This window comes from Cricetulus griseus, chromosome 4 (genome assembly GCF_003668045.3).
Source record: "Cricetulus griseus strain 17A/GY chromosome 4, alternate assembly CriGri-PICRH-1.0, whole genome shotgun sequence".
NCBI classification, from domain to species: Eukaryota; Metazoa; Chordata; class Mammalia; order Rodentia; family Cricetidae; genus Cricetulus; species Cricetulus griseus.
The window spans coordinates 167,010,799-167,036,694 of NC_048597.1; the positions used below are offsets into that span (position 1 = coordinate 167,010,799).

Below are 25,896 nucleotides of genomic sequence, written 5' to 3' on the forward strand. Positions count from 1 at the left end.
GTCCCTGTGGCACTGTATTGATGGTTCTCACAGGACAAAGTCATGCTTAGCTGCGCTCATCTCCCTCTCCCGTTTTTCTCTCTGAAGTGGTCCAGGGCTAGGGTCCACTGCACATCAGAGTTCATGTACAAGCTTCCAGACTCTGTGGAGATAAAGGCTCCCCTCCTCCAATGTGCCCAACACCCTGTACAGTGCCTGGATATGGAATGCTATGTAACCCACCACTTCCCAGAGTCCAGATAATCCACCTGCTAATACATGCATAGAAACTGTCATTGTCCTGACACATGCTAGATTCATGTGTGCCATTTTTAATATTTCAGATCTTCCAAGCACTTCTACAAAGGCCAGGATCACATTTTATTCGGATTAACAAACTAAGGCCCAAAAGACTGACCTGGGGTTCTAGTCAACATGCCATTAGGATTATATACTAATTGCCACCAAAGCCAAGTAGGTCATTCTCCACACATATATTTGTTTGTTTTTGAGACAGGATTTCACTGTGTAGCTCTGGCTGCCTGGAACACACTCTGTAGACCGGACTGGCATCAGACTTGCAGAGATCCATTTGCCTCTGCCTCCCGAGTGCTGGAATTAAAGGCGTGCGCCACCATGCCCAGGTATAAATTAACCTTTTAAATGTCCATTTCAGCTCCTGGTGCATAGAGTGTTGTAGTTCTTATTGTTTTGTTTTGTTTTTACTGTTTGTTCTTTGGGAGCCCACCACCCAGCTCCCAAATAAATACTTAGAGACTTATTCTTCCTTATGAATGCCCAGCCTTAGCTTGGCTTATTTCTAGCCAGCTTTTCTTAAAGTATCACATCTGCTTTTTGCCTCTGGGCTTTTATCTCTATTCTATATTCCTTTCTTCCCTTCTTACTCCATGGTTGCTTGGTTGTATAGCTGGGTGGTTGGCCCCTGGTATCATCTTCTCCTCCTTTCTTGCTCCTCCCTCTTGTTCCTCTCGCAATCCTATAGTTCTCCCTTTATTTATTCTCTCTGCCTGGCAGCCACACCTATCCCTTTCCTGCCTAGCTATTGGCTGTTCAGTGCTTGCTGTATTGGACCAATCAGGAATTTTAGACAAGCAAAGTAACACAGCTTTACAGAGTTAAACAAATGTAACATAAAAGAATGCAGCAAATCTTTGCACCAATCACCATTAAACAAATGTTCCACAGCTAAAATGAATGTAATACATCTTTAACTAATATTCCACAACAGAGTGTACCATGTAGGTATCTGTTAAACCAACAAAAACAAAGCACAGATCAAGGAGAGGTTTGGATTGCTGTCAACCTCATGGTGTTCTCGGACCATGTGCTAGCCATCTGCAATGAATGCAGTAAAGAAAATCAAAGGGGTGACCAGGACATGTTGCTGGCTCAAAGCCACCACCAATTCCAGAAGTTTCCAGGGCGTCAGTGATATCATAGAAACAGAACATGTGGCCAGCCAGGCTCTCAGCAATTTATTACAGAGCACCCATTACACAGCTATAGGTACATAGGAATATAAAGCAGGTATACAAACCAAATATTTACTGATAATAAATCACAAGGAATTTATTTAAACTAACTCTCTGGTATGCATGTCATTTTCCATGAAAGACTAAAGCAAATTTGCATATTAGTGAGATGGATGTACCTGTTTATGTTTACAGAAAAAATTAAATTGTGACAGAATCTGTGATACCTCTAGGGTAGAGCATCTTCAACAATATTTGGATTTTTTAAAAATCTCCAATGTTAAGACCATCACCTCACAGGAGTATATAGCACAAAATGACAGAAGTGTGTTTAGGGCTATTTCAAATACGAGAGAGTCATCTGTCCTTATCCCAAGCCAAAATTCCTTTAATGGTTTTTATTTTTGGAAAAGGGTCTCACTATGTAGACCAGGCTGGCCTCAAACTCTCAGAGGTCTGTCTGCCTCTGTCTTGAGTGCTAGGCTTTAACAATTCCTAAATGAAATTTGTCAGCATCTTAATAAGCAATTCTAAAAACCAAACATTCCAGTATATTGCAATCTAAATGCACTAATTTATTATACACTGAGGAAAGATGATAGAAAAGCATGAACTGTTTCTATTTCCCGTAGTTAAACCATTGTGTATCTCTAACATAAGACAATTTTGCTTACAGAACAGAAACACTGCAATTCATTAACATTTCATGGTCTCACTCTGAGCCAAGGTATTTTGGGAAGTGTCCATTGCTATTGCATGACAATGACAGCATGTGTTCAGATCCAAAGCTACAGTGTGAGGTTGGGTGATGCACGCTTGCTATTTGTGGGTGTGGTTCCAGGGACTGAACCTAGGGGTTCACACATCTGAAGGCAAGTGTTTTCTCCACTGAACTGGCCCCAGCTCCTTTCCACCCTTCTATGGTTTTTAATGGGGGTTCACATGAAAGTGGAGGCCAGAGATCAATGTCAGGCATTTTCCTTAATCATTCTCCTACTTATATTTTGAAACAGGATCTCTCGCTGCTCCTGGGTTCACCAATTACACGAGGCTTGCAGGCCAGCAGGCCCCCAGGAAGCTGCCTGCCTAGCTTTTTACGTGGGTGTTAGGGGTTAAACTCAGGTCCCCATGCTTATATGGCAGGCACTCTACATACTAGGCCACCTTCCCAGCCCCATGTACCTTGTGTTCAGAAACCTTTAACTATCCACAGATTTTTTTCATCACCCTCACCGTAAGTGGTGATGTAGAGAGACCACCAAACTAGACTGCTCCATGGGTAGAAAGAAAGGTTTGTTGGGGATCTGACGGCCAAGACCGTCTCAGGGGGCATTCAGTTGTCCCAGTTTGTTTTCCATTGCTATTACAAACACCAAGACTAGAAGCAACTTGGGGATGAAAGGGCTTATTCCATCTTACAGCTTAGGGTTTGGAATCAAGACAAGCTAAAGCAGGAACTCTGGGAAGGAACCTGGATGCAGGAGCTGAAACAGAACCGTGGAGAAATGCTGCCTACTGGCTTGTTCTCCTTAGGTCACTCAGCTTGATTTGTTTTGTTTTTGGGTTTTTTTTTTTTAATACAACACAAAACCACCTGTCCAGGGGTGCCATCACCCATAGTGGGCTGCTATTCATTAATCATATTAGTCTGGCGGGGCACACCTTTAATCCCAGCACTCGGGAGGCAGAGGCGGGTGGATCTCTGTGAGTTCGAGGCCAGCCTGGTCTACAAAGCTACACAGAGAAACCCTGTCTCGAAAAACAAAACAAAACAAAATATTAATTCATATTAATTCAACAATTCATATTAATCAAGAAAATGCCCTTCCAAACTTGCCTATAGGCCAGTCTGATCGAACCATTTTCTCAATTAAGGTTCCCTCTTCCCAGATAACCCCAGCTTGTGTTGGTTGACAAAAACCCTAACAAGCACAATGACCCCTATATGAGGTTCGGTTCACAGTTTAAGAAGCTAGGCAGGGGGAGTGGACCAACCAGGTCTCCCTCAATGATCCTCCTCAAGAGTCAAAGAGTCTGCATCTCTCGACACTTGAGGTTTTGTGGTTTTGTGCATATTTGGGGGCCTGTGACCATTGCTTTCATCTTCTACCCCACTGGTGAGAAGACCTCCTTCAGGCCAGGGGTGGCTAGGAAACCCTGGTGCTCTAGGCTTCATCTCGCCTGTTGCTACCAATTGCCTTCTGAACTTATCCCGACCTCCCTTGTTTCATTTCTTTGGGCACTTGGTGATGGATGACGATCTAAATGTGAGACTAACAAGTCTTCCGGCCTGGTCACCCCAGGGGAACCAGCCCTTCTGTTGTCTCCACCCCTACTGCCTGTGGAGCACCTGTTAAGACCACAGTTCTCCACCATCTCCACAGGCTCTACCCAGGAGAAGGCATACAGGTTCCTCTGCCCCAATCCTGCATTCCCCTTCCACTGCCTAAGCACACAGGGAGTTGTGGCGGGGAAGAGGCTTGGCCCTGGAGGAGCAAGCTCCACACCACATGGCCTACTTCACCTTTACGATGGGGCTGTTTCGGTGTCAAGCTTGGAACACTGCCTGCCTGCCTTCGAGACCAATCCCATGGCCTTACCAGCCATAAAAGAGCCTTTGGGGGTTTGCCAAAGTTCATTTTCATATTTGAGAATTTATTCTCTCAAATTGTTACCCAAACAACTATGGATATAAAGCAGAAGCCGCACAGGCTATCACCTGCTTTCCACCCCCGGACTCCTCTGAGGCCTCAGGAGGGAGTGCCGGAACTTCTCTGGAATACCACCTGCCAGCAGGCCCATCTGTTGGTATTTGTGATTTGGGCAGCCCAAGCCCTCCCCAGAGCTGCCCCTGACTTTTGTGGCACACGTTGGAAAATAGGGGCACGCCTGCCCTCTGGTGGCAACTCTAGGAATGACACCACCCCGGGCCTTAGATGCGCTGAAGACACCAGAAAGCAATTTTTCTCTGTCTGTGCTCTTGCCGGCTTCAGCCCAGTGGGTTCCATGATCTTTAGTTAACGGAGCAGGAATCCTTAGAAACGGGAAATACTTCCTCCTTTTGCTACGAACACACACTCTCCTTGCAATGCCTGAGCCACTTACATTTCACAAGAAGTGTTACCAGCTTCTCGGGACTCTAACCCTGGGGCCAGCCAGGTACCTGCAGGTTTAGCGCCACGGTTCCCATTCCCATTGGAGAGCCCTGCCCAAAAGCCCTTATAGAGTTATACAGCCGTGTCCAGGTCTCTCTTGTTCAAAACTGAGCCACAGGCAAGCTTCCTGGGCTTCATGCTGAACTGGTCATGGCCCTTCTCTTTTTTTGTTTTGTTTTGTTTTTGTTTTTCGAGACAGGGTTTCTCTGTGTAGCTAGGAGCCTATCCTGGCACTCGCTCTGGAGACCAGGCTGGCCTTGAACTCACAGAGATCCGCCTGCCTCTGCCTCCCGAGTGCTGGGATTAAAGGCATCAGGCATCGTGGCCCTTCTTACTGTCACCATTATTTCTGCCCTGCTCCCAAGCTTCCTTCACCACACCCTGTTCATCTTCCATCACCTGAAGAACAGCTCGCCCACGTCGCCTGGGTGCTCACTGAAATGCAGCGCCAAATTCAGTGGGTGCTGAGGGGGACATAGCTTCCATAACTCCACGGGTGCCCAGGTGATGAAAGTGAAGAGTCAGGACAGTGGAACTACACCTTGGAATCACCCCAGGAAGTTAGACCATGGTCCTTACCCACAAGTGGTAGCTTAATAAGGAGCCAGGCAGGAGTATGACTTTGAACCTTGGGGCTTGACAGCAGCCTGTGACCTGTGCTGACCCCCACCTCCTGGCCTCCCTGCTCTGACACATCCATCCACAGGGGGTCCCTAATTAGATGACCTTCCTATGTCAAGTCCCTGCTATGTGTTGTGGGGTCACTTGGCGGAAAGAGGTTCACACAGAGTTTGTAGTATCACCTGTGATACAAATACCACCTCCTTGTGCAGCCAGGGGACACTCCCAGGTTGATGGAGTGGAGGGCCTGGTAGCTGAGGGCCAAGCTCTGCTGGGCACAGCTAAGCTGCCACAGAAGTAGAAATACAGGACCTGGTAGGCTTGGCTTTGCAAGTGCTGTGGGGTTTGGGGGGTATCTATTGGAGTGTGGGCACTCCTCCCCAAAAAGGTTGTACCAGAAAGTGTTTACCCAGCAGGATGAGGGCTTTCCCATAGCTGAATGTATGGAGCCCCCTCCCCTAGTCTTCCTCAACTATATGTTCTAGCCCTGTGCAGTTAGGGTGGCATTGCCTACAGCAGGTGGTAGCAGCAGCTGGGTACTCCGGTGAGGGTACCCCCCTTGATGAAGGGATAGAAACGGTCAACAGGTCCAGCTTACAAACACAGGATGGTTAGCTGAGGATCAGGGGATGGCCCTGTACATCCTAACACCTGGTTTTATTTTATTTTTTGGTGGAGGGAGGCTTCGAGACAGGGTTTCTCTGTGGATTTGGAGGCTGTCCTGGAACTAGCTCTTGTAGACCAGGCTGGTTTTGAACTCACAGAGATCTGCCTGCCTCTGCCTCCCGAGTGCTGGGATTAAAGGCATGCACCACCACCGCCTGGTCCTAACACCTGGTTTTAAATGTCTGCTCAACTCTTCACCATCCTGAGTCCTGCACTGGCTCCAGGTTTCCCTGTTAAAGCCCCTGTCACCTTATAGCATATTATAACTTGAGTTCCTCTTTCTCACTACAATGTAACCGGTTTTGCTGACTTGGGTGGCACAGCGTCCTTTGACATCCAGATCTGCCCCAGCCTTCTGAATTCTTCTGTGTGGTCCTCTCCCCAGCTCAGGCTAGCCTCAGATTGCAGGTGACTCCATGCCTGCCCACGTCTCTTTCCAAAGCAAAGCCAGCATTTTCATACTTAAATAGCAGCATAAAGCAGCCTTTCTAAACATCACTCAGGTAAGTTGCAACTGAATGGTGTACTTTCCCTTCTGTTTCCTTGGGGGCTCTCCTCTGGGGCAGAAGGAGCAGTAGGTTCTTGGGGTGCATCTCATGCCCATCAGATGTGTACAAGGTGGGAGGCCGAAGAATTCCCAGCTGCTTCCACCAACCACCAGGGAGAAACCTCCTGTTTACCACTGGACGTCACCCAGGGCCAACAGTCTTCTCAGCTGCCCGTTTTATTTATAGCTTCCAAAGCTGCTTGGCTCCCATTTCAAATGACAATGAAATGGCACCAGTGTTAGTGGTCACTAATAGGTGTTATGTGGCTGGACCTGGGGTGTCTTTGTGCCTGGAAAAGAAAGCATGCCATTGGAAGGCCATGGGGTGGGAAGGACACAGCACAAAACTTCCACAAGTGCCAGGTTGAAGGCTGGGCAAAACTTCCTCAAGTGCCAGGTTAAAGAAGTGTGGAAGATGCAAATAGGGCCAGGCAGAAGGGGAGACACGAGGGACATGTGAGGAAGGAAGTAGGGGACAGATAAGATGGAAGGGTGAGTGTAGGGAGACACCCTAGCCCCGCCCAATAGTCCTGGGACAGGTACCAGGTGGACCCGGGACTCGCCCATAAGGGCGTGGTGAAGGAAAGCCAAGGTGACTTAAGGGAAGCTTCTTAAAGACTGCACGTGGAGACCCTAGCCCTCTTTGTCTAGCTGCGCTTGCTGGGTTCCTGTGACCTCGCTCTGGCCTGCGTTTTGCCCTAGTGCTTTCTTGAATAAAGAAATCTTACCAACAAGGACTGATTCATCCTTTAGCGCACGCTGCAACCTTATTCGTCAGGTGAGAAAGGCAGGGTGACAGAGTTCTTACAGCCAGGAGCGTCAGCTGAGTGAGAGCAGTTTGCAGATAGTGGCTCCAGTGGGCTGCTGCCTTCCACTTCTGGGGGTCACCAAGTGCAAGGGAACGGGCTGTCCGTGAGTACACGCTAGAGGCTTCACTGACGACTGCTTCCCTCTGCCTCTCATGATGGCAGCTGGCCTCGTGGGTTTCCCGATTTCCCTGGCTAATCAAGATGTGCCAGGGTCATTCAGCATCAAGAAAAGAATATTTATCACTCAGAAAGTATTTCTCCTGGGTGCTAGAGCTCTTTTGTTTACCCTCTTGAAGTACAACTGAGAAAATCAACCTTGGGCTTCTAAGAAGATTGCTTTTTCAAATACTAATATGGCCTCTTCATCTGTGTATTTCTCCGACTAAATCACAGCCACTCTTACCAGACTCCTTGAGACCCTCAGCTCTGAGTTTGCCAGGCCTAGCAGATAACAAGTCAAAAGGCCCTGAAAAGTTTGAATGATGTGTTTTTTAGTAAGGTACCTTCTATGCAATATCTGGGACATTCTTATGTTAGGAAGTTGTTTGTTGTTTATCTGAAATATGACTTTGTCTAGTAATCCTGCTGAACTCCATATGCCTTCTATTTGGATTGACCTGTGGGAGTATGCAAAAAAAAAAAAAAATGACAAGTGTGGTCAACCTATGCATTTTAAGTTTCATCCTCAAGGGGCCACAAAGATCCCATTGTTGGTCTTTGTGATTTATCTCCCACTGGGCTTTGTAGCTCTATTTTCCATTTGTCTCTTAAAGAGAAGGCCAGTGTCCTTTCTCACTCCACCCTCTTGGCCTATGTAGGAACTCATGTCAACCCTTCTTTCCCCATCCAAAATGACCTGCTTAGCTTTCTCTATCACCTGTTGAGGTCTCTAAGCATCTCTTTCTGGAACCTGCTTCCTGAGTCTGGAGGGGACCATATCTCCTTTGCATCACCATTGAGTCAAGGACAGAGACTGACAAACATTCCCATAAGTATTAGAAATATTTAAAGAGACTTGAGCAAACCCGGTTTCCTGCCAGGTTTCTTCAGGACTGTCACCTCTGGCATTCAAGCTTTCTCTGAACGAACCATGAGGAAGATGTTGCCAGCCCAAAGTATCCACACCATTCTTTCAGAGAGCGCTACAAAGCAGAGCTGCCTTACCAGGCCATTGACACCCGAGTCTTCAGGAGGAAGACACTGGTCCTCCTTGCAGCCGGCTGCAGCAGACTGACTCCCTCTGGATAGAAAGATGTGGTGATGGTCGAGCATTCGGGCAATCAGATATTATTGTGACTATCAATATCGCCATCACCATCATAAATATTATCATTGCTACCATCAGTATTGCCATTATCACCATCATCACCATCATCAGTGTCATCATCATCATCATCATCATCATCGCCACCATCGTCATGATGTCATTTCAGCCATACTGTGTTTGCAGGTCAGATATATTCTTTCCTTTAGCTTTCAACAACTCTGCAAGTTAAAAACACTATTCTTTACTTTCCGAATGGGGAAGTGGAATCCCAGAGTGGCCTGATACCTTTGCACATGATCCCAGGGCAATGGGGAAGACCCCAAAGTAAAGACTTCCCTGGCTTGTCTCAGCCCCTTTAGGATTCGTAATCCCCACTAAAAACAGATGGGCAGGCAGGGACAGGTCATAAACAACCAAACCAGTGAGGTTTGAGTGCAGCACCCCGCCTCATGGTGTCAGCAAAGGTTCCCCCTCTTGTGTTCCTCAGGGGAGGGGATCAGTACCCTAAGATGCTTAGTTGCTCTGAGCTCCTGTGGCCTCCTGCCTACTCCCAACATATTCAGGAGTCTCTATCCTCAGGGGCCTCCTCTCCCCTATAAATGCCTCCAAAAATACAGCCATAAACAGAGTGTAAGTCCTGCCTGATACTCTGTGACAAGAGGGAGCTCTGGCCTAACCAGTTTGGTAAACACAGATGCCACCATGTGGAGCACAGTAAGGCATAGCAGTGCTGTAAAGGGACCAGAATATCCTACAAATAAATGACCACTGAACTTTGACCCAGGTTTTCCTAAGCCCAATTACAGAATTGGGGGGGGGCGCGATCAGTAACATCTATTAACCCTCTGTAGAACCAGTGTCTAGATAATCCGCTCTGATAAGCAGGGATCCAATCCAGCGCTTCCTTTTCTAGCTGGAAAAGGTCTGATTCCATCTACTGGGTGCTCCAGCATATTTGCTGCGTATAAACAGAGATTTTTCCAAATGCCAGCACCTGGGCTGAGTTCTGAGACATTAGAAATGTAGTGACAGCAGCTTGTCCGATGACTCTTGCCACCTAGGTTTGACTCAGAGAGCTCCTGTAAGTTCACAATGTCAACCTGTAAACCAGCTGTGTCCCTTAATGAGATTGTTTTCCTCTTGGGACTCGGCCCAGTGGCCTCTTGAATAAGCATGGTGTCTCCTGACTCGGAGCTGTGGATGTAGCTCAGTGGTGGTGTGCTTGCTTAGCTTAGCAAGGCCGTGCATCCCCAGCATGGCCAACAAAACAAAATAGCAGCACCGTGAAGAGCAGGCCCAGGGGGAGCCAGGCTGGTTGATTTGCGGCAAGGCTATGGTCAGGATCTCCCCTCAGACTCTCTTCTTGCTTTTGTCCCTACAGGTCTAACTGGCTGAAGCCGTGCTGTGGGAAGAGAGCAGCCGTGTGGCAGGTATTTTTGCTCAGTGCAAGTCTCAACAGTTTCCTGGTAGCCTGTGTAATATTGGTGGTGATTCTCCTGACCCTGGAACTTCTAATAGATATAAAGCTTCTCCAGTGTGAGTAGCAAGAGAGATACATATGCAAATACATATGTCAATATTCACCGTGCATCTGCATCCCTCAGGGGTCCCCAACCTACAGATGATCCCCCAGCCTGTGCCTATGCCAAGCTGCTGGCCCCACAACAGCCCCTGGGGATTTCCCCTGGGGAGGGAACACATTTGGCAGCTTCCCTGTGACCATCTACATCACTTTGTCCTCTTCTGCCCAATGTGGCCTCTTCAGTCCCCTCCCTAGCATTCCACCATCAGAAACTGATGAGACAAAAACAAAAGTTGGGGACCCCTGTGTGCATCCTTTTCTTTTCTTTTCTTTTCTTTTTTTTATTGTTCTCATTTGGAATTTTCCAGGGTGAATTTTTTTTTCTGGCTTAAACAGTTCTGTTTTGGGAAGTCGATCACCTGTAGTAACTAGACAGCAGCCGCAGTGCTGGTGCGTGGCAGCCTGAAGTGGGCCATACCATTCACATTTGTCCGGATAGCTTTGAAAAGCCTTTTCCCACCTATGCCTTCAACCCTGCCAGCAACCATGTGGTGCACAGGACCCCATTTTGCAGACAAGCAGACAAAGTAAATGTTGTGGGAATTGGAGACTCACCCTAGGTCAGAAGAACAGAGCAGGAGACGCCAAGCCTCCAGGCTCTTGGTTGTTTGCCCATTCTCCTTCCTTGGGCGATTCTTTCCAGCTGCCCAATGATGGCAGCAGTTTGATGCCCGTGGCACCAGGAGGCTCGGCTTCTTCTGATGCACTGTGGCAACATGGCTGTCAGAGTGGAGGCCCGCTTTCTGTCTCCACCCTTGGAAACCCCTGTTTGGTGCACCAAAGGGCCAGAGGCCTACATGACTGGCCCTTGCCCGTAGATGAGCAAATACCTTATGGAAAAGTCTCCACACACCATTCCTGATCCTGGAGGTAGACCGTTCAAGTACAAATACTTTAAAAGTGGAATTACAGAGAGAGCTTTCGTTTTCCACCATTGATACAATCCAAGCCAAGAGGTTCAGCCACCCCAAACCCATTTTGTTCTCCTGTTTTCTCAAATGCCCCAAATCCTTTACTGGATCTGCTCTGCTCAGGGGTTGTCCAGCTCCTTCCAAGACACACCAGCCTTGTCTGCTGTCTGGGAGAGCACTGAATTGCTTTTGTCTGATAAGCCTAGTTGGGTTTTATGTAGCTGGTGGCCCCTTGGTTCCAATTAAAGTATCTCCTGGCATTAAGTGCCCAGTACTGGTTTTACACTCAGCCTGTCTTCAATTAAACCATGCTGTAGGCTTTCCCTCCTCAGAACCAGACTGTCTGTGTTTTATGAGACCTGACCATAACGGAGCCCTTCTTTTCCTATGGTGGGCTATACTGGAGCCCTGGGCTTCTCAGGTTGTGATGAGGCATCGGGTAGAACTGAGAACCCAGCCGACACTGGAATTTTGCTTAAAATTAAGTATCCAGGAGATTGATTTTGGTGGGAGATCCAATAGCAGCTCATAAAAGGCATCTTAAATTCCATAAAACGCACAATCCAAGATTTATTGCTCTTCTAAAGCAAACCGTAAAAAAGGCACAGGAATTCATTTGAGAAATAATGGGGAGAGATTTTATGTTTCCAGAATCATCTAAGGTCTTCAGAGTCACACAGGACTCAGCCTCTTGGTTCCCACTGGTATTCACATGGCTCAGAATGAGGAGGAATTCCTGGTGTCTCCAGGGTTCATCCTTTGGGGGTCATACTGGCCCTGAGCCAGAGGACCCTTGTGTCTCCTTCCTGGAACCCAGTATTGCAACCTTCCTCTTGGATTTGCTTGAAGACCTCATGTCTACCCACTCCAGGGTTCATAGACTCCAGAACACAGGGAAAGCCAGCCCTACTAAAAGAAGATGTCTTTGTTTTAGCCCAGAGGAACTTGAACAGCTTGAACAGGCCCTCTAGGGAGTCAACATGGCCTGGTTGCCACAGCACCCCTACCTCTTGCCCCCAAAGATCCCACAATTCATCCAGAGGTTTCCCTGTGGGTACCATTTCTACCAAGGTCACCCCACCATTGTCCTGGACTCCAGCACCTTGCTTCTAGCCTCACTAGCACATAAACTGTGTTAGGAGGCTGTTTGAGTTGTCCTGTCACTTAGAGTAACTAGCAAGCTAAAGACAGAGTAGGGAGTCAGCAGTGCCAGCCGCGCCCTCGTAAACCTGGAAGGTACTTTTGTCTGCCAGCTCTGCTGCCTTCACCTATCATCAGCTCACCCTGCCGGGCATGGCTCCAGCCATCCTTCCAAAGCATGCTGCTGTCACCACTATCCCCACTACTGCAACTCAGAACGGAAGGGCAGAGGGGCTTACCCGGAGCCTCCCCACAAAGTGCGCTGAGCTGTGGGGATAGTGTGTGGTGGATCTGGAAGCTGCCCACTCAGGTCCACAACCCTGCTGTGGTCATGACTCCTCCTTCCCTGGGTCTTGTATAACACAAAGGACAATAGCAGTGAGCAGGAGGGGTCGATGGAAACGAGCGGAGATGAGCATTTGGGGAGACAAGCATTCGGGTCACAATGCTCCCACTACCTCCACATAACCATTGGTTATAGCTTCTCTCGCTCTCTGATCCAGTTTCTAACAGATCCAAAGGTTTCTAAAAGCACCCAGGGGTCCCCAGAAGTCTGTCTCCATGTCACAAAGCCCCCTAGACTGATGGACTCAATTCTGTGCTCCTCAATCTGACTTCACTGTGTTCATTGCAGTTTCCAGTGCTTTCCAGTTTGCCGGTGTCATTCACTGGATCAGTCTGGTCATTCTCTCTGTGTTCTTCTCAGAGGTAGGTAAAGATTCAGGCCTTGACATCTCCTCTTTGTGGTTACTCATTCCCTGGAAACCTGGGTTTTATTTTACTATATATTTTCTAGTGTCAGGCCTTGGCTATCCCTGAGGCTAAATTTCACCATAGGGTACAACACAAGGAATGTTCACAGACAGACATGCAGGACAGTGGCCAACCCCACCAGAGAGATTTGTCTCTAAGCAGGTGACCCCTGCTCAGAATCCAGAACATGTGCAGGGGTTTCCAGGAAATGTCCGAGGAATGGATTTGTGTCAGTGCATGGCACAGCTGAAGGGCAAAAGTTGTTGTGTGGCCAGTCATGAGTACACAGGAGGCAAGGCCCAAGAAAAACACATGCAGATGCAATTAGGATTTGCTTGTCTCAGGGCCAAGGCAGTGGACTTGACCAGGTCCTATAGAAGGATGGAGTCTCACTGGCAGGTGTCCCTGGGACACAGAGGACTGTGCTTCTGAAACACGGCCTCCATCAAATGTTTCCTGATACTGCTGGAGTTGATGGCTAAAATCCATGTCTGAAAAGCTAACTGGAGTCTCCTAGCCCCTGGATTTAGTGTGGGAGTAGACCAGGCCCACATGGCTACTGGGTCATTTGACAAACCCTGATACCAGGGCATGCCTTGATTTTTACATGGGGAGTGACAGCTCTTGGGTAGGCCCCATGCCATCATTGATACTGTGGCCTGTGCTTGTTTCAGACTTCCTCCTGGAAGGATAAGAAGGGCAGAGAGTTTTTTATGGAACCATTTCTTCCAAATAGAGCCAAGGACTGACTAGGTCAGCTAAGACACTGTCTACTCTACCTGGGTGTTCCCACCTTCCACCACCGGTACACATCTGCCCACAAAGAGCCCCATAGCATCTTTCATTGAAAGATAAACACAAAACAGAGCCTGCTGGGAACACACCAGCACGGGTACACACGCAGCTGCTAGTACACAGGAGGCAGAAAGCACAGCACAGTCTCAGGGAGGTGGAGGACCCAGAGAAGAGAAAGGCTATGAAATGAGAGATTTATGTTACAGTCAGTGTTCCCAAGAGGCCAGAATCCTAGGGCCTTCTCTGTCTTAGCCAGTAGCTCTGCTGTCTCCCTAAAATTCAAAGGTGGTCTAGGCCTTAGCCGTCTATTTAGAACGCTGAGTCTGGGTGGGACTGCACAGTGTAGCAGACATTCCAAGCACAAAACACTGTCTTCCCTGGGCCCTAAATCCTGTAGCTCACAGAACTGGCCAGGAAGCTTCCTAACCAGCCTACTGAGGCCACTGGTGGTGCTCAGGTACTTGGAAGAGGCTGATCAGTAGCTTAGGATCCCCATAGGGTCTAGCCCTGCCTGACCCCTCATCTCTACTTGCTAGGATTCCCTCCTGCAAATCCCTGGGCCAGGGCCAGATGTCTCCTTGATGCAAACCTTGGAAAATGTGCCCATGCCTGTGACTGCCAACAAAAATGTTTAATCAGTTGCTGTGGTTCTTCCCTCTAGCCCTCTGCTTTGGTTTTATTGGCTTTTGCAGAATTTATTGCCCAGCGTTAATTTGGCATTCCCTTCCTGTCACTGCCAGAGACAAACCACCTGAAACAGACAAGCTCCTGTGTGCAGGAATAGAAACCTCAGAGGCCTGATGGCCAACCCCCACAAACTGGGAAAGGGGTTGAGGTTTCCCACAGACTCAGCTTTCTCTGCAGAGCCTGTGGGGATGGGGAGAAGGGCTAGTCCCTTGCCTTGGACCTTGTCTTTGGTGAGAGGATGGAATGGAGCTAGTCTATCAACACAGCAGAGAAAACTCTCCCTATAGTCTGCCCAGCATGAATGAGAGGCTGTGTACAATGATCTCCTGTTGAGGCTCCCTGGCAACAAGGGTGGGCTTCTGTAGACCCACAGAGCATGAAAACCAAGCACCAAATCTTGGTGCCAGCAAGCTGTCACATGTCCCCACGGCAGAGCGTGCCACTTGTGCCCTTGCAATAGCTGGGGTACCTCTAACAGAAAGCCAGAGAGCCCAGTGTCCCTCCATAGTTTTTTAGGCCTGCGTGTTTGCCCGCTAGGATGCTAGTGTGGTCTTTATAAAACAACACATAGGGCCAGGATGTAGCTTAATTGGTCACGTAGCATGCACGTAACCAGCACTCCACAAGCCTGGTGTGGTAGTGAATGCCTATAATCCCAGCACTCAGGAGGCAGAGGCAAAACAAACAGTTCAGAGTAATCTGCTACAAAGAAAGTTCAAGGAACAGCCTGGGATCCATGAAACCTTATCTAAAAATTACACACATACACGCTGACGTGCATGCACACACGCACTTGCTTCTACACACACACGCATACTAACTATATAAATGAGAAGGGCAGTCTGAGGTTATGATAGTAATGGTCAAAACTGGACCCAGCTCTCTGGGTGTCTAACCTGTCTCATCACTGCCCTCTAGGGGCCTGGCATTGGCAGGTTAAGAAGAAACCAGAAATCTGGGGAGAGATCAGGGCCAAGGCACTGAGTAAAAAGGTCAAATCAAGCAAGGCCTCTGAGCATAAACCAGGGGTGACCAGCCCTCTCTTTCATCTGGGGTGGGGATGGAAATGTCCTCCTTCAGTTCTGGCCCTTCCTCTCTGGAACATACCCAGGGGCGCAGCTGAGAGCCAGGGGTCTCTTGAGAAGCCATGGCCTGCCTTCTCCGGCTAGCAAGGGGGCTGTGTTACTCAGTCAAGTCCCACACAGGTGAGCTGCCAAGGGCTGTTTCTAAGTATTGCTCCACCCCTAGTTTCAACCAAACCCTAGAGAAAGATGACAGGCCGTGTCACAAGTTGGAAAACAGACCCAGAGAGGTGGAGAAAACTGTCCAAAGTCCACAGGGACAAGTCAGACACAGGCCTCTGGTGGGTGAGCTGCCCATCCACTGCCCCAAACAGCCCAGAGTTCAGAGGCTGTACCAGGAAGATGGGCCACTTTGTCCTGGGCAGGCCTCAGAGGATAGAGCTAAGACCAAGAGTGAGAGTCTGCCTTGGGCTCAGTTCACGGACATCTGTTCAAATAGGCCACTCTACTGAACAGTGTGTTGGACCTTCTTATAGAGCAGGGTGCCCTTAGGCAGGCTAGGGGACAGTCCCAGTAGGGGCCTAAGGGGAGTGTGTGTCCATGCAGCTTCCTGGGCCCTGGGGTGCTTGGTCACCTCGTGACCTTGTACACCAAGAAGGAGCAGAGTCTTTGGAATCAGAGTGAGAATTATGCAAATGGGGTTCCCTAAGCACAGCCTGCCCTTGGCTCAGAGTAGGCCTAGCTGGCCACTTGGAAGCAGAGAGACCACTGCTCCTCTTCCTGAGGTTGCTAAGGCTCTGGGGACGACCTGAGATCCTGCCCAGGAAGTAGAGACACAGCAGGCATGTAGACAAGAGCTGGGGGTAATGGCTATGCAGTGGCAGCCTCAGCTGCTTCCTCCTTCCCTTCCTCTTTCTTCCAGTGTGAGCTTGTGTGTGTGTGTGTGTGTGTGTGTGTGTGTGTGTGTGTGGTACTTGTGTATGTGAACACATGTGCACAAATGAATATGGAGGCCAAAGGCCTGTGCTGGATTCCTTCTTCAATCTCTCTCAAACATTTTTTTTTTTTAAAGCAGGGTCCCCTCCTGAACCTGGAACTCACCAATTCAACTAGTCTAGGCTGACTAGTAAAACCCCAGGAGTCCTCTGGGTTCTGTCTCCCCAGTCCTATGAGAATGATACCACACTAGGCTTTTACATGAGTGCTGGGGGTAGCATTTAGTACACACACAATAAGCAGCTGGTACTTTCAGCTACTTCCAAAGCAACTTTATCCCCAAACGAGACCCCACACCCATCACCAGTCATTCCCACGTCCCCTTTACATAGCTCTTGCCAACCCAAATCTCTTTGTCTCTATGAAAGTTTGTATGCTTTATGCTTCCTGTAATCAAGATTATGGCTGTCTGTGTCTGGCTTCTATCACTGAGCATGTTTTCAGGATTGGTCCATGCTGTGGCGTGAGTCAGGCCTCTATTCCTTTTCATGTCTGAGTAATATTCCATTGTGTGGGTGGAGCACATCCATCACCAGCTGGGCCAAGCATCTTTTATAAAATTTACATTTTTATTATGGAGAGGGAGGACAGGGACTGTGTGCCTCTGAGTCAGTTCTCCCCGATACGTGGGTGTTGGGGGCACAAACTGAGGTTGTCAGGCGTGTGGAAAGGGCCTTTAGCTGCTAGCTATTTTACCAGGCCCAGCCAGGAGTCTTTTGATGTCAACTGTAGGAGCTCCTCTCTGACAGTGGCTTCCCTGAGCTGTCCTGGGTCAGCACTGACTCAGGAGGGAAACTGGCCCAAAATGTGGGCTACCTTCCTGACCCTTCCTGAGGTGAGCCCACTGCTCAGACTAGGGTAGAAACTTTCTTCTCTTTCCCCCTCCATGTTTCACAGTGGTGTGGGAGAATCAGGTTGTAGACCTGCCCCCTCTAGCCATGAGAACTATCGCCCATGCAGAGTGGACAGCATGTCCACAATCTGGAAGGCTCAGCCAGCTGCATCACTGGAGATGCCATGAGCAGCCCTTAGGTCCTGAGCCACATGTTCTCAAGGGCCTGCCTTGATTCTAGAGATTTCTAATTCTGTTCCTCTGCCTCCCTTTATCTCCTGGCTTAGAGCTGAGCACGTAGCCTTGACCACCAAAGGAGTGAATCAATTAAATATGTTTCTGAGAAATCACTCTTCAAAATCTCATTTCCACTTTTTGATTTGCCATGACCTTGACAATGACCTTATAGAGCTGGCAGGTCAGATATGAAGATAATTGTTTTAAGCAAGCTGGACAGTGCCGTTTGCTGCTCACAGCCTAACTCATGATCAGCAGAAGTCTGCAAGGCCATGTAGATGGCCAGCTCACCAGTTTTCTGGACCAGGAATCACAACAGTGCTATGCTTATGCTGTACCAAACAATGGATGTCCCCCTCCATCCCTGAGTCTAGAACCAACCCCAGGCCTGGAATGTTCTAAAGCACAGTATTCTCCTAGGAAAACATCCTTGCTGAGCTGGCCTTGGAAACAAAGGGAACCTGACATTCAGCCATCAGGGTTAGGCTGAGAAGGGGCTGGGAGGCCACAGAACAGACACTCTTGATAACTACTTGTGCCTCATGTATACCCAGGCAGTCTCAGAGACTTCATCTGAGCAGCCTGATGTAGAAAAGAATTGGTTTACTGTTTATAAGAATGATTTTACCTATGTATCCATAACGAAATAAGAAAAACTCCTTATAGTCCCACCAACCACAGACAACCACTGTGAATTTCATCTATGTCCAGTGGCCCTTCTCCCTCCTGCCACAGTGTGGGTTCCCAACAGGAGACATGAACCCATGCCCCGACTGGCTCATGTGAGGGACCTGCTAAATAACTGTTCTTTGAAAACAAGCCCCCAGCACCAGCCTCTGACCTTGCCCTGTGCACTTAGACTGCTGAGCTAGCCAGAATTCCCCATGGGTTTCCTCCGCACTTGGGTTTTGCCTTCTGTCACACTGGCGAATCACTATTTCTGCATCAGCTTCATTCTCACAAATTCAGGGGATGAGGCCTTGTAGCTTTAGCTGAGAGAGCAGACATTCCTCTGCATTTGCTTTGCTGCTGTGGCATGATTCCTGGAGAGACAGAAGGTGATTTGACTCCATTGTCTTGCCAGGCAATTTTTTAGTGAATTAAGTAAGTTCAAACATGTCTCAGTGTATCTAAGCATAAAACCCAAATAGAAATGCTTGTCTGGTTTTATGTACTCAGCTGAATGATGCATGTCAACACACCCTATTTTATTGGCATCTTAGAAACCTTTTATCCTTTGAGAAATATTATCTTTTTGCATATATCTACATGTGTGTGTACGTGTGTGTGTGTGTGTGTGTGTGTGTGTGTGTGTGTGTATGTACACCTTTGTGTGCACACAGCGGTACTAGAGAACAACCTCAGGGCAGTCTCTCTTTATAAGCTGTCCACCATGTGTTTGTAAGACAGGGTCTCTCACTGGCCAGTGGCTTACCAGTTAGGCTGGCTGCCCAGTGAACCCCAGGGTCTGCTTGTCTTTAAACGCCATGCCTGGCATCTGAGAACTGAACTCAGGTTCTCATGATTACTTGGGAAGCACTTTACTGGCTATTCCCACCCCACCCCTTTTTTTGAGACTAGGTTTCTCTGTGTAGTCCTGGAACTAGCCCTTGTAGACCAGGTTGGTTTCAAACTCACAGAGATCTACCTGCCTCTGCCTCTGAGTTAAAGGTGTGCACCACTGCCCAGCTCTCTATCCTTTCTATCATCTTTATTTCAAAAGGAAAACCCAGTTTGGTGTCATCTTCTCTGAGAACAGAGCTGTGTTGGTGTCTGTCCAGTAACATTCAGCAGCTCCTGCCACAACAGTCAACCAATAACCAGCACTCAAACTCTGCCATCCTTTGGCTTGCTGGCTTATTGAAGAACTGGATTCACAGCTGTTTCCTTGAGTGTTTCTTAATACCAAAGCATTTTAAAACAAAACATAGGGATGTCTTGTAAAGAGATCAAGACCAGGAACACTAAAATAGATTCTGGAGCTGGAGAAATGACTCTACAGTTAAGAGCACTGGCTGCTCATGTAGAGGACCAGAGTTCAATTCCTAGCACCCACAAGGCAGCTCACAACTACTCTCCAGTTCCAGGGCTTCTGACACCCTCACACAGACACACATGCAGCCAAAACAACCATGAATGTAAAATAAAAATAAATTATAAAAAAGAGAACAGATTCTAAGTTGAAGAATATTTTATGATTTACTAGGGAACTTGTTTATCTGAAATTACTGAGTTAATGAATATTTGAAAGGATATCAAGGAGCCAGATGATTCCTGCTGTTCCATTATTCCATCCAGAGACCAGATTTACACATGTGAAATGTTAGCCTGAAGGACATGAGATGGCACATTTAAGTCAGAGATTTTAGCTAGAACTGATATCTTTGGAGAGCTGGTGAGGGAGAGGGTATAGGCTTGAAGAGATCCATGCCTTGCAGCAAGTGGGAACCCTGGGGGCTCTAGGCAAAGGGGTCACGATAAAGCTTTGGGGACATTATGGGGTTGGAGGTTGTCAGAGCAGTTAGGAGGATGTTTCAGCTGAGAGGGACTAAGGCTCTGAGCCACAAAGGCACAATCAGAATGGGGAGTTAAAGAAACAGGGAATGGATGGAGGGGTGGACAGGGAGAGTATGGGGAACAGGGAGAGTCTGGCTTAGCCAGTGAGGGGACAGTCCCTTTGCTGTTCTTGGACAGACAATTTGGAGACAGAGTTTGGAGCTTCAGAGAACTGGAGGCGGGTACAGTCAAGGGTGCAGGGAACTGAAGAGAGCCAACAGCCCTGGGAGACAATTTTGGTGTGGGCAGAGGACAAGGAAACCTTCAGATGTAGCTGAGAGAATGTAGCCAGAGAGATGTAAAGAAAGTCCAGAGGGGGTGGAAAGGAAGAAGGGGGTTGTCCTGGAAACAGTGCTCTTCCAGGGGCAACTGCTGACACCACAGACTGACTGTAAACATGAGCCAAACAAGACACTCTCTAGGGCTTTGGCATCAGGGGCTCATTGGAAACCCTAGGGACCATTTTACTACATCAGGGGCTGCAGACAAGTTGCAACAGGGTCACTAGAGATGCCTTTGTTTAGCACTTTTGCCTGGGAAGAAGGGGTAGGGGGTCAGTAGCTCAGTGGACCCATGTGGTCCATGAAGTATTATTTATTTTAATTTTTAGACTTGAAAATGTTTCTATGCCAAGAGGAGATTCTGGAACTAAAGCCTTGCTCGTTCTCTGCTCAGCAAGGTCTGGGACACTGCTCCATGCACTGTGGGTGCTCCGTCAATGTCAGTCACCTAAATGGCAGACACACATCACAGACCTGCTGCCCCTGGCTTTACCCTGTAGGCCTTGAGCACATCCCTTTACAATAGCTGGGAATCATGCACCAGCATGAGGAGAGACAATGAGATCAACTTACCTGTGAGCTCAGGGCCCTGCAGGTATCAGTTGCTATGTCTGGTTGGGGCTGCACCCTTTAGCCCCTGGAAAAAGGAGGCAGTCTCCCAGGTCACCTGTCACTTAAAGGGAATAAGCTACAGAGAGTGATGTGCTCTTGTCCTCTTTCTCAAAAGATACTTGGCACTTTGCAGACTTTTGTGTGTATGTCTCTGAGTTTGGATTTTTGCACCTAGATGTAGTGCTCCTGGAGGCCAGAAGAGGGTGTCTGGTCTCCTGGAGCCAAAGGGACCTAATTCTGGAAGGACAGTAAATGCTCTTAATCATGGAATCATCTTATCCAGCCCTAGGACTCTCTTTTAAGGAAGCTCAAGACTTTCAGGACAGCCAGGGCTATGCAGAGAAACCCTGTTTCAAAAAGAAAAAGAAAGCTCATGGGGTGAACACAGAGAGATAGAGAGAGGATTTATTAGAGTGGCTTACAGGCTGTGGTCTGGCTAGTCCAACAATGGCTGTCCCCAATGGAAAATCAAGAATCCAATAGTTGTTCAGTTCCCACCGCTGGATGTCTCCGACAGTTTCCAGTATATGTTGGAATCCCAAAGAAGAAGACTCTAATAGAAGGAAGGAACGACTTAGCATCAGAATCAATGAACTTGCCAATGGGAGCAAAGAAGCAGGCAAAAAGTAAAAACGTCCTTCTTCCATGCCCTTTTATATGAGTTACTATCAGAGGTGTGGCCCAGATTTAGGGTGGGTCTTCCTATCTCAAATGATCCAGTAAAGAGAAATCCCTCACAAGTGTGCCCAGATGCTTCGGTTTTAGTTAATCCCAGGTGCGGCCAGGTTGACAGCCACCACACCCACATTCCTTATTATTGCTGGGTAGTTTGGGGCCCTGATTCAGGGCTTCCTCTCGCTGCTCTCATTTAACATTTTAACCCTAAGGGAAACTTGTCCAAAATCTGTATCCCCCCAGGATCATCTCCAGCTCAGGGACCCAGGTACCACTCCCTCAACCCCATCAGGCAAAAGCACTACTGGCCATGGGCTAGGGACTGGGGTGTTGCCCCACTCTGCTCAGGAAGCACTGAGTCAGAAGGAGTACTTCTTAAAACTGTGCCCAAAGCTGATGTACATACTAGCAGGTACTTCTTCCTCCATCTGCTATGATCTCCAAACTGTTCTAGGAGAAGAGGCTGATTCCTAAGGGGTCTCAAGCCACAAACAGGGCCAGAAGGCCTTCTGCCACTAACCCAGATGCAAAATGGAGGACTCCACCCTTCTCTTTCTGCCACCTCACAAAGTCAGCTTTTCCTCCCTAGGGATTAATGAGCTGGGCTTGATGGAGAAAGGTGAGGTGGGAGACAGAAGATTTCCCTGCCCCCTGAACCTCAGTTCCTGTACCCATCATATGGAGCAAGCTTGGTTTAAAATAAATACCAAATGGATCATCTTTGAGGTGTGACAGGGTGTGGTATTAGATGTTTTTTACTCTTTATTCTTTTGGGTTTGTTGTTGTTTTTGTTTGTTTGTTTGTTTGTTTGTTTGTTTTGAGGGGCTCACCACCCCGCTCCCAAATGAATCACACACAGTTTTATTTTTACTTATGAATGCCCAGCCTTAGCTTGGCTTGTTTCTAGTGAGCTTTTCTTAACTTGAATTAACCCGTTTACCTCTCGCCTCTGGGCTTTTCCTGTTCTCTTCTGTAAATCTTACTCTCACTCCATGAATTGCTGGGTGGCTGGGTGGTTGGGTAGCTGCCCCTGATGTCCTCCTCTCTTTGTTCTCTCGCTGCTCCTCTCCTTCCTCCATTCTCCTCCTACTTACACTCTCTGCCTGCCAGTCCCGCCTGTCCTTGCTCCTGCCTCGCTATTGGCCATTCAGCTCTTTATTAGACCATCAGGTGTTTTAGAAAGGCAAAGTAACACAGCTTCGTGGAGTTAAACAAATGCAGCATAAACAAAAGTCACACACCTTAAAATAATCTTCTGCCACAGCAGGGCTCTTCCCTGCCTTGCTGATCTTAGCCACCTCATGAAGGCACCCAGCCTGGAATGAAGGGGACTGAAAACCCTTGGTCCCCACCTGCCATGGGAAAGAAGCAGCCTGGGCTGGGATGTGCACTTCTCTCAGAGTTTGCCGCTCTGCACTGGAGCTTCCCACTGGAGTTTTGTGGCAGCCCCGTTTATAAAGCATAGTCTAGGCCTTGCCCCCAGAGTCTGGTATCCTGGGTCTCTCTGGGAGTCCAGGAGTCTGGTGTTTTGCTAAAGCAGGGTCACTACATGTTGAGAACATATTCTCAGAGACATAGGATGTGCTAGGTTCCGGGGCGTGATGGGGCAGGTCCTCTGCTCCATGCACACGAGTTTTCAGCACAGATATTTGCAGAGGGAAGGGTGCTGCGGGAGGTTGTGGAGCTGGGTTTTCACTCTGGCTTTCACCTACTGGCAGCAGCTGACTCAAGGCCATTGCTTGTGGAAGAGCGTCCTGAGCCCTTCTCCTCATGCCTGGCCTCACTCTTTCCCACCTCCTTACCCTACATTCTGTAGTCTTTTCAGCTAAGACCAGCCTTGTTTCATTCTGATGGAGGGTCTCACTGTGTAGCCCTGATTGCCCTGTAACTTGCTATGTAGAGCAGGCTGTCCTCAAATTTGCAGAGATCCACCTGCCTCAGCTTTCTAAAAGCTGGGCTTAAAGGCGTGGACACAACGCCCCCCAGCCTTGCTTTTGAAGAAGTATAGCAGTTCTTTGTGAGTGAGGCTCCTGAGGAGTGAAATTATAGACACGGAATTGTGTCTATGGATTGGAGCTGGTCAGGGGGCGGGAGCATGACGTTTCTGTTGAGTGGTACAGATCTCATTTGACTGTTATGTTAAGGGTCTGGTGGTAATCGCCACACATGAACATATTTAATTTGGAAGATATGCACTAAAAAGATAAAATGGTAAGTTCCATATGCTGTGTTTTACAGTGGCCCTTACAGTTGAGAACAGCAGCCATCCCATTGGTCAGATTCGGCTCAGGCCATTTCCTTTCTCCCAGTCTGGGCCTTTTTGCCCAGGAAGCCCCGGAAATTAAGGATGGATGTAACATTCAGAAGAGAAAAGTACCAAGTTTTAAGTCCAACATTGTATGAGGGAACAGGCAGCAAGAAAAGAAGCCAGGAAAACATGTGTTTCTACCCAGATTGAGTAGTCCTGTACAGAGAGAAACCTCAGGCTCCAAGTAGCAACTTACCTTGGTTGCTTAGGGCCTTGGGCAGATTCTTTAATCTCTGTCTCTCATCCTCACATGAGACTCACAGGTGAGGATGCTGGCACAGCATCTGGCCCTTATAGGCATACCCTAGATGGCAAGTGTTATTCTCATCAGTGTCTGGAACTGTGTCATTTCACTCACCAGCATAAGAGAAAAGTAGTACCCAGAAAAGAGATTCCTCAAAGACACAGTCAGCCATAATTGTGTGTGACCTTAAGATACCTTGGAAGCCCCACCCCCCCACACAGAACTCTTCTTAGTACACCCGGTAGTTAAGGCTGGAAGAACAGGTTTTGTTGAGTAAACAGTTAAGACTCACTGGGCTTTGGAGTGGGCTTGGAGCTGGTGAAGACCCAGCAGTCATCCACCTCTCTCCTTATGGCCTCTTCATTGATGAAGGCACCACCATGTCTACACACCTACATTCTAGAGGAGGGAGAGAGGAAAGTGAGCAGAACTAAGTCTATTCAAGGCCACAGCCCCCAAATTATACATGGTGCTTCTCATCAGCCATTGGCCAGAATTTAGTCACATGGCCCCTCCCAAGCACAAGGAAAGCTAGGAGGTGCTGTCTTTAGCTATGTGGCCATGCTGAAGACTTAGTGCAGGACAGAGAGATGTGAAGAGAATCAACTCTCACCCTTTGCCATGACGTGGTGACCAGGTAATAGGAGAGAGTCTGCAAATTTGCAAGTGGTTTTGCCATGATGGGAGTGCCAAGAGATGGTGCTGAAGAGGGATGCAGAGTCTTGGGTATCACTCATTCTAAGGGATTTGGAGTGTATTTATGTGCTTTGAGAGTTGAAGGGCTTTGAATGAATGTGGTATAAGGCATACTCAGGGGATAGCACACAGATCGGGGCAGGGTCTGAGCCTGAGGACAGAGGGACCACAGAATGCAAGTCACCACTGTACTGGAACTGGGCTCTTGTAGAGGGGATGAGTAGTGTGTGTAGACTGAGGATTGAACAGGGAAAGGGGGCAACAGAGCTCCAGATTTGAGCTCTGGAACCTTCTTTACTGAGAGAACAATAATCTCTGTCTCTGTCTCTCTCTGTCTGTCTCTCTCTGTGTCTGTCTGTCTCTCTCTGTCTGTCTGTCTCTCTCTCTCTCTCTCTTTCTCTTTCTCTCTTTCTCTCTCTCTCTCCTTTTCCTCAGACTGTTCTACGGATTGTGGTGCTGGGGATCTGGGATTACATCGAAAACAAAATAGAGGTATGACCATTTTCTGTCCCCAGATCCTAGGAGCTGGGAATGCTGTCTCTTCTATCACAAGAGCTCTGTCTGGCATGCGTTTGACCACAGGGGTGCCACTTGGGTGGAGTGAGAGGAGGTGGAGGCTGGGAGGGGGCAAACCCATGCATTTTCCAACTGAAGGATTTTCTTTAAAACTTCCTTGGGGTTCACAAACATATATGGTTAAAGTTGAATCCATTTGAAAAGCCTTTGAGATGTTTTGAAAAGAAATCTACTCTAAAATTACCTGGTGGTGGAGCATGGCTCTGAGAAGCTATCTATGATCCCTGTTCTCAGCCTGGGTATCCACACTGCTTCAGGGAGATGGGGGCTGGGCCTGGGAAGAGGCCCCTACAGTGCTGGAGCCCTGGCTCCTGCCCATGTTTTGTGCAATAGGCCAAGGTCAGGTTAGGCTTAGGTATCCAGTGTTGGCTACATTTTCCTCTCTCTCCTCTATGTCTGTACCTTAGCCTCTTTGGGCTAAAACCCAGGAGCCCACACAGAGGGCCTGGACTCAGA

General features: G+C 48.2%; 1 protein-coding gene across 1 annotated transcript in view; it reads left to right on the forward strand.

The window, feature by feature from the left end:
• Tmem266 (transmembrane protein 266) overlaps positions 1–25,896 on the forward strand; it is a 61,575-nt gene that overhangs the window by 11,867 nt on the left and 23,812 nt on the right. The window contains exons 3-5 of the mRNA XM_035443714.1: positions 9,919–10,073; positions 12,805–12,878; positions 25,300–25,356. Coding sequence (XP_035299605.1) covers positions 9,919–10,073; positions 12,805–12,878; positions 25,300–25,356 — 286 coding nt within the window. The remainder of the gene's footprint in view (positions 1–9,918; positions 10,074–12,804; positions 12,879–25,299; positions 25,357–25,896) is intronic.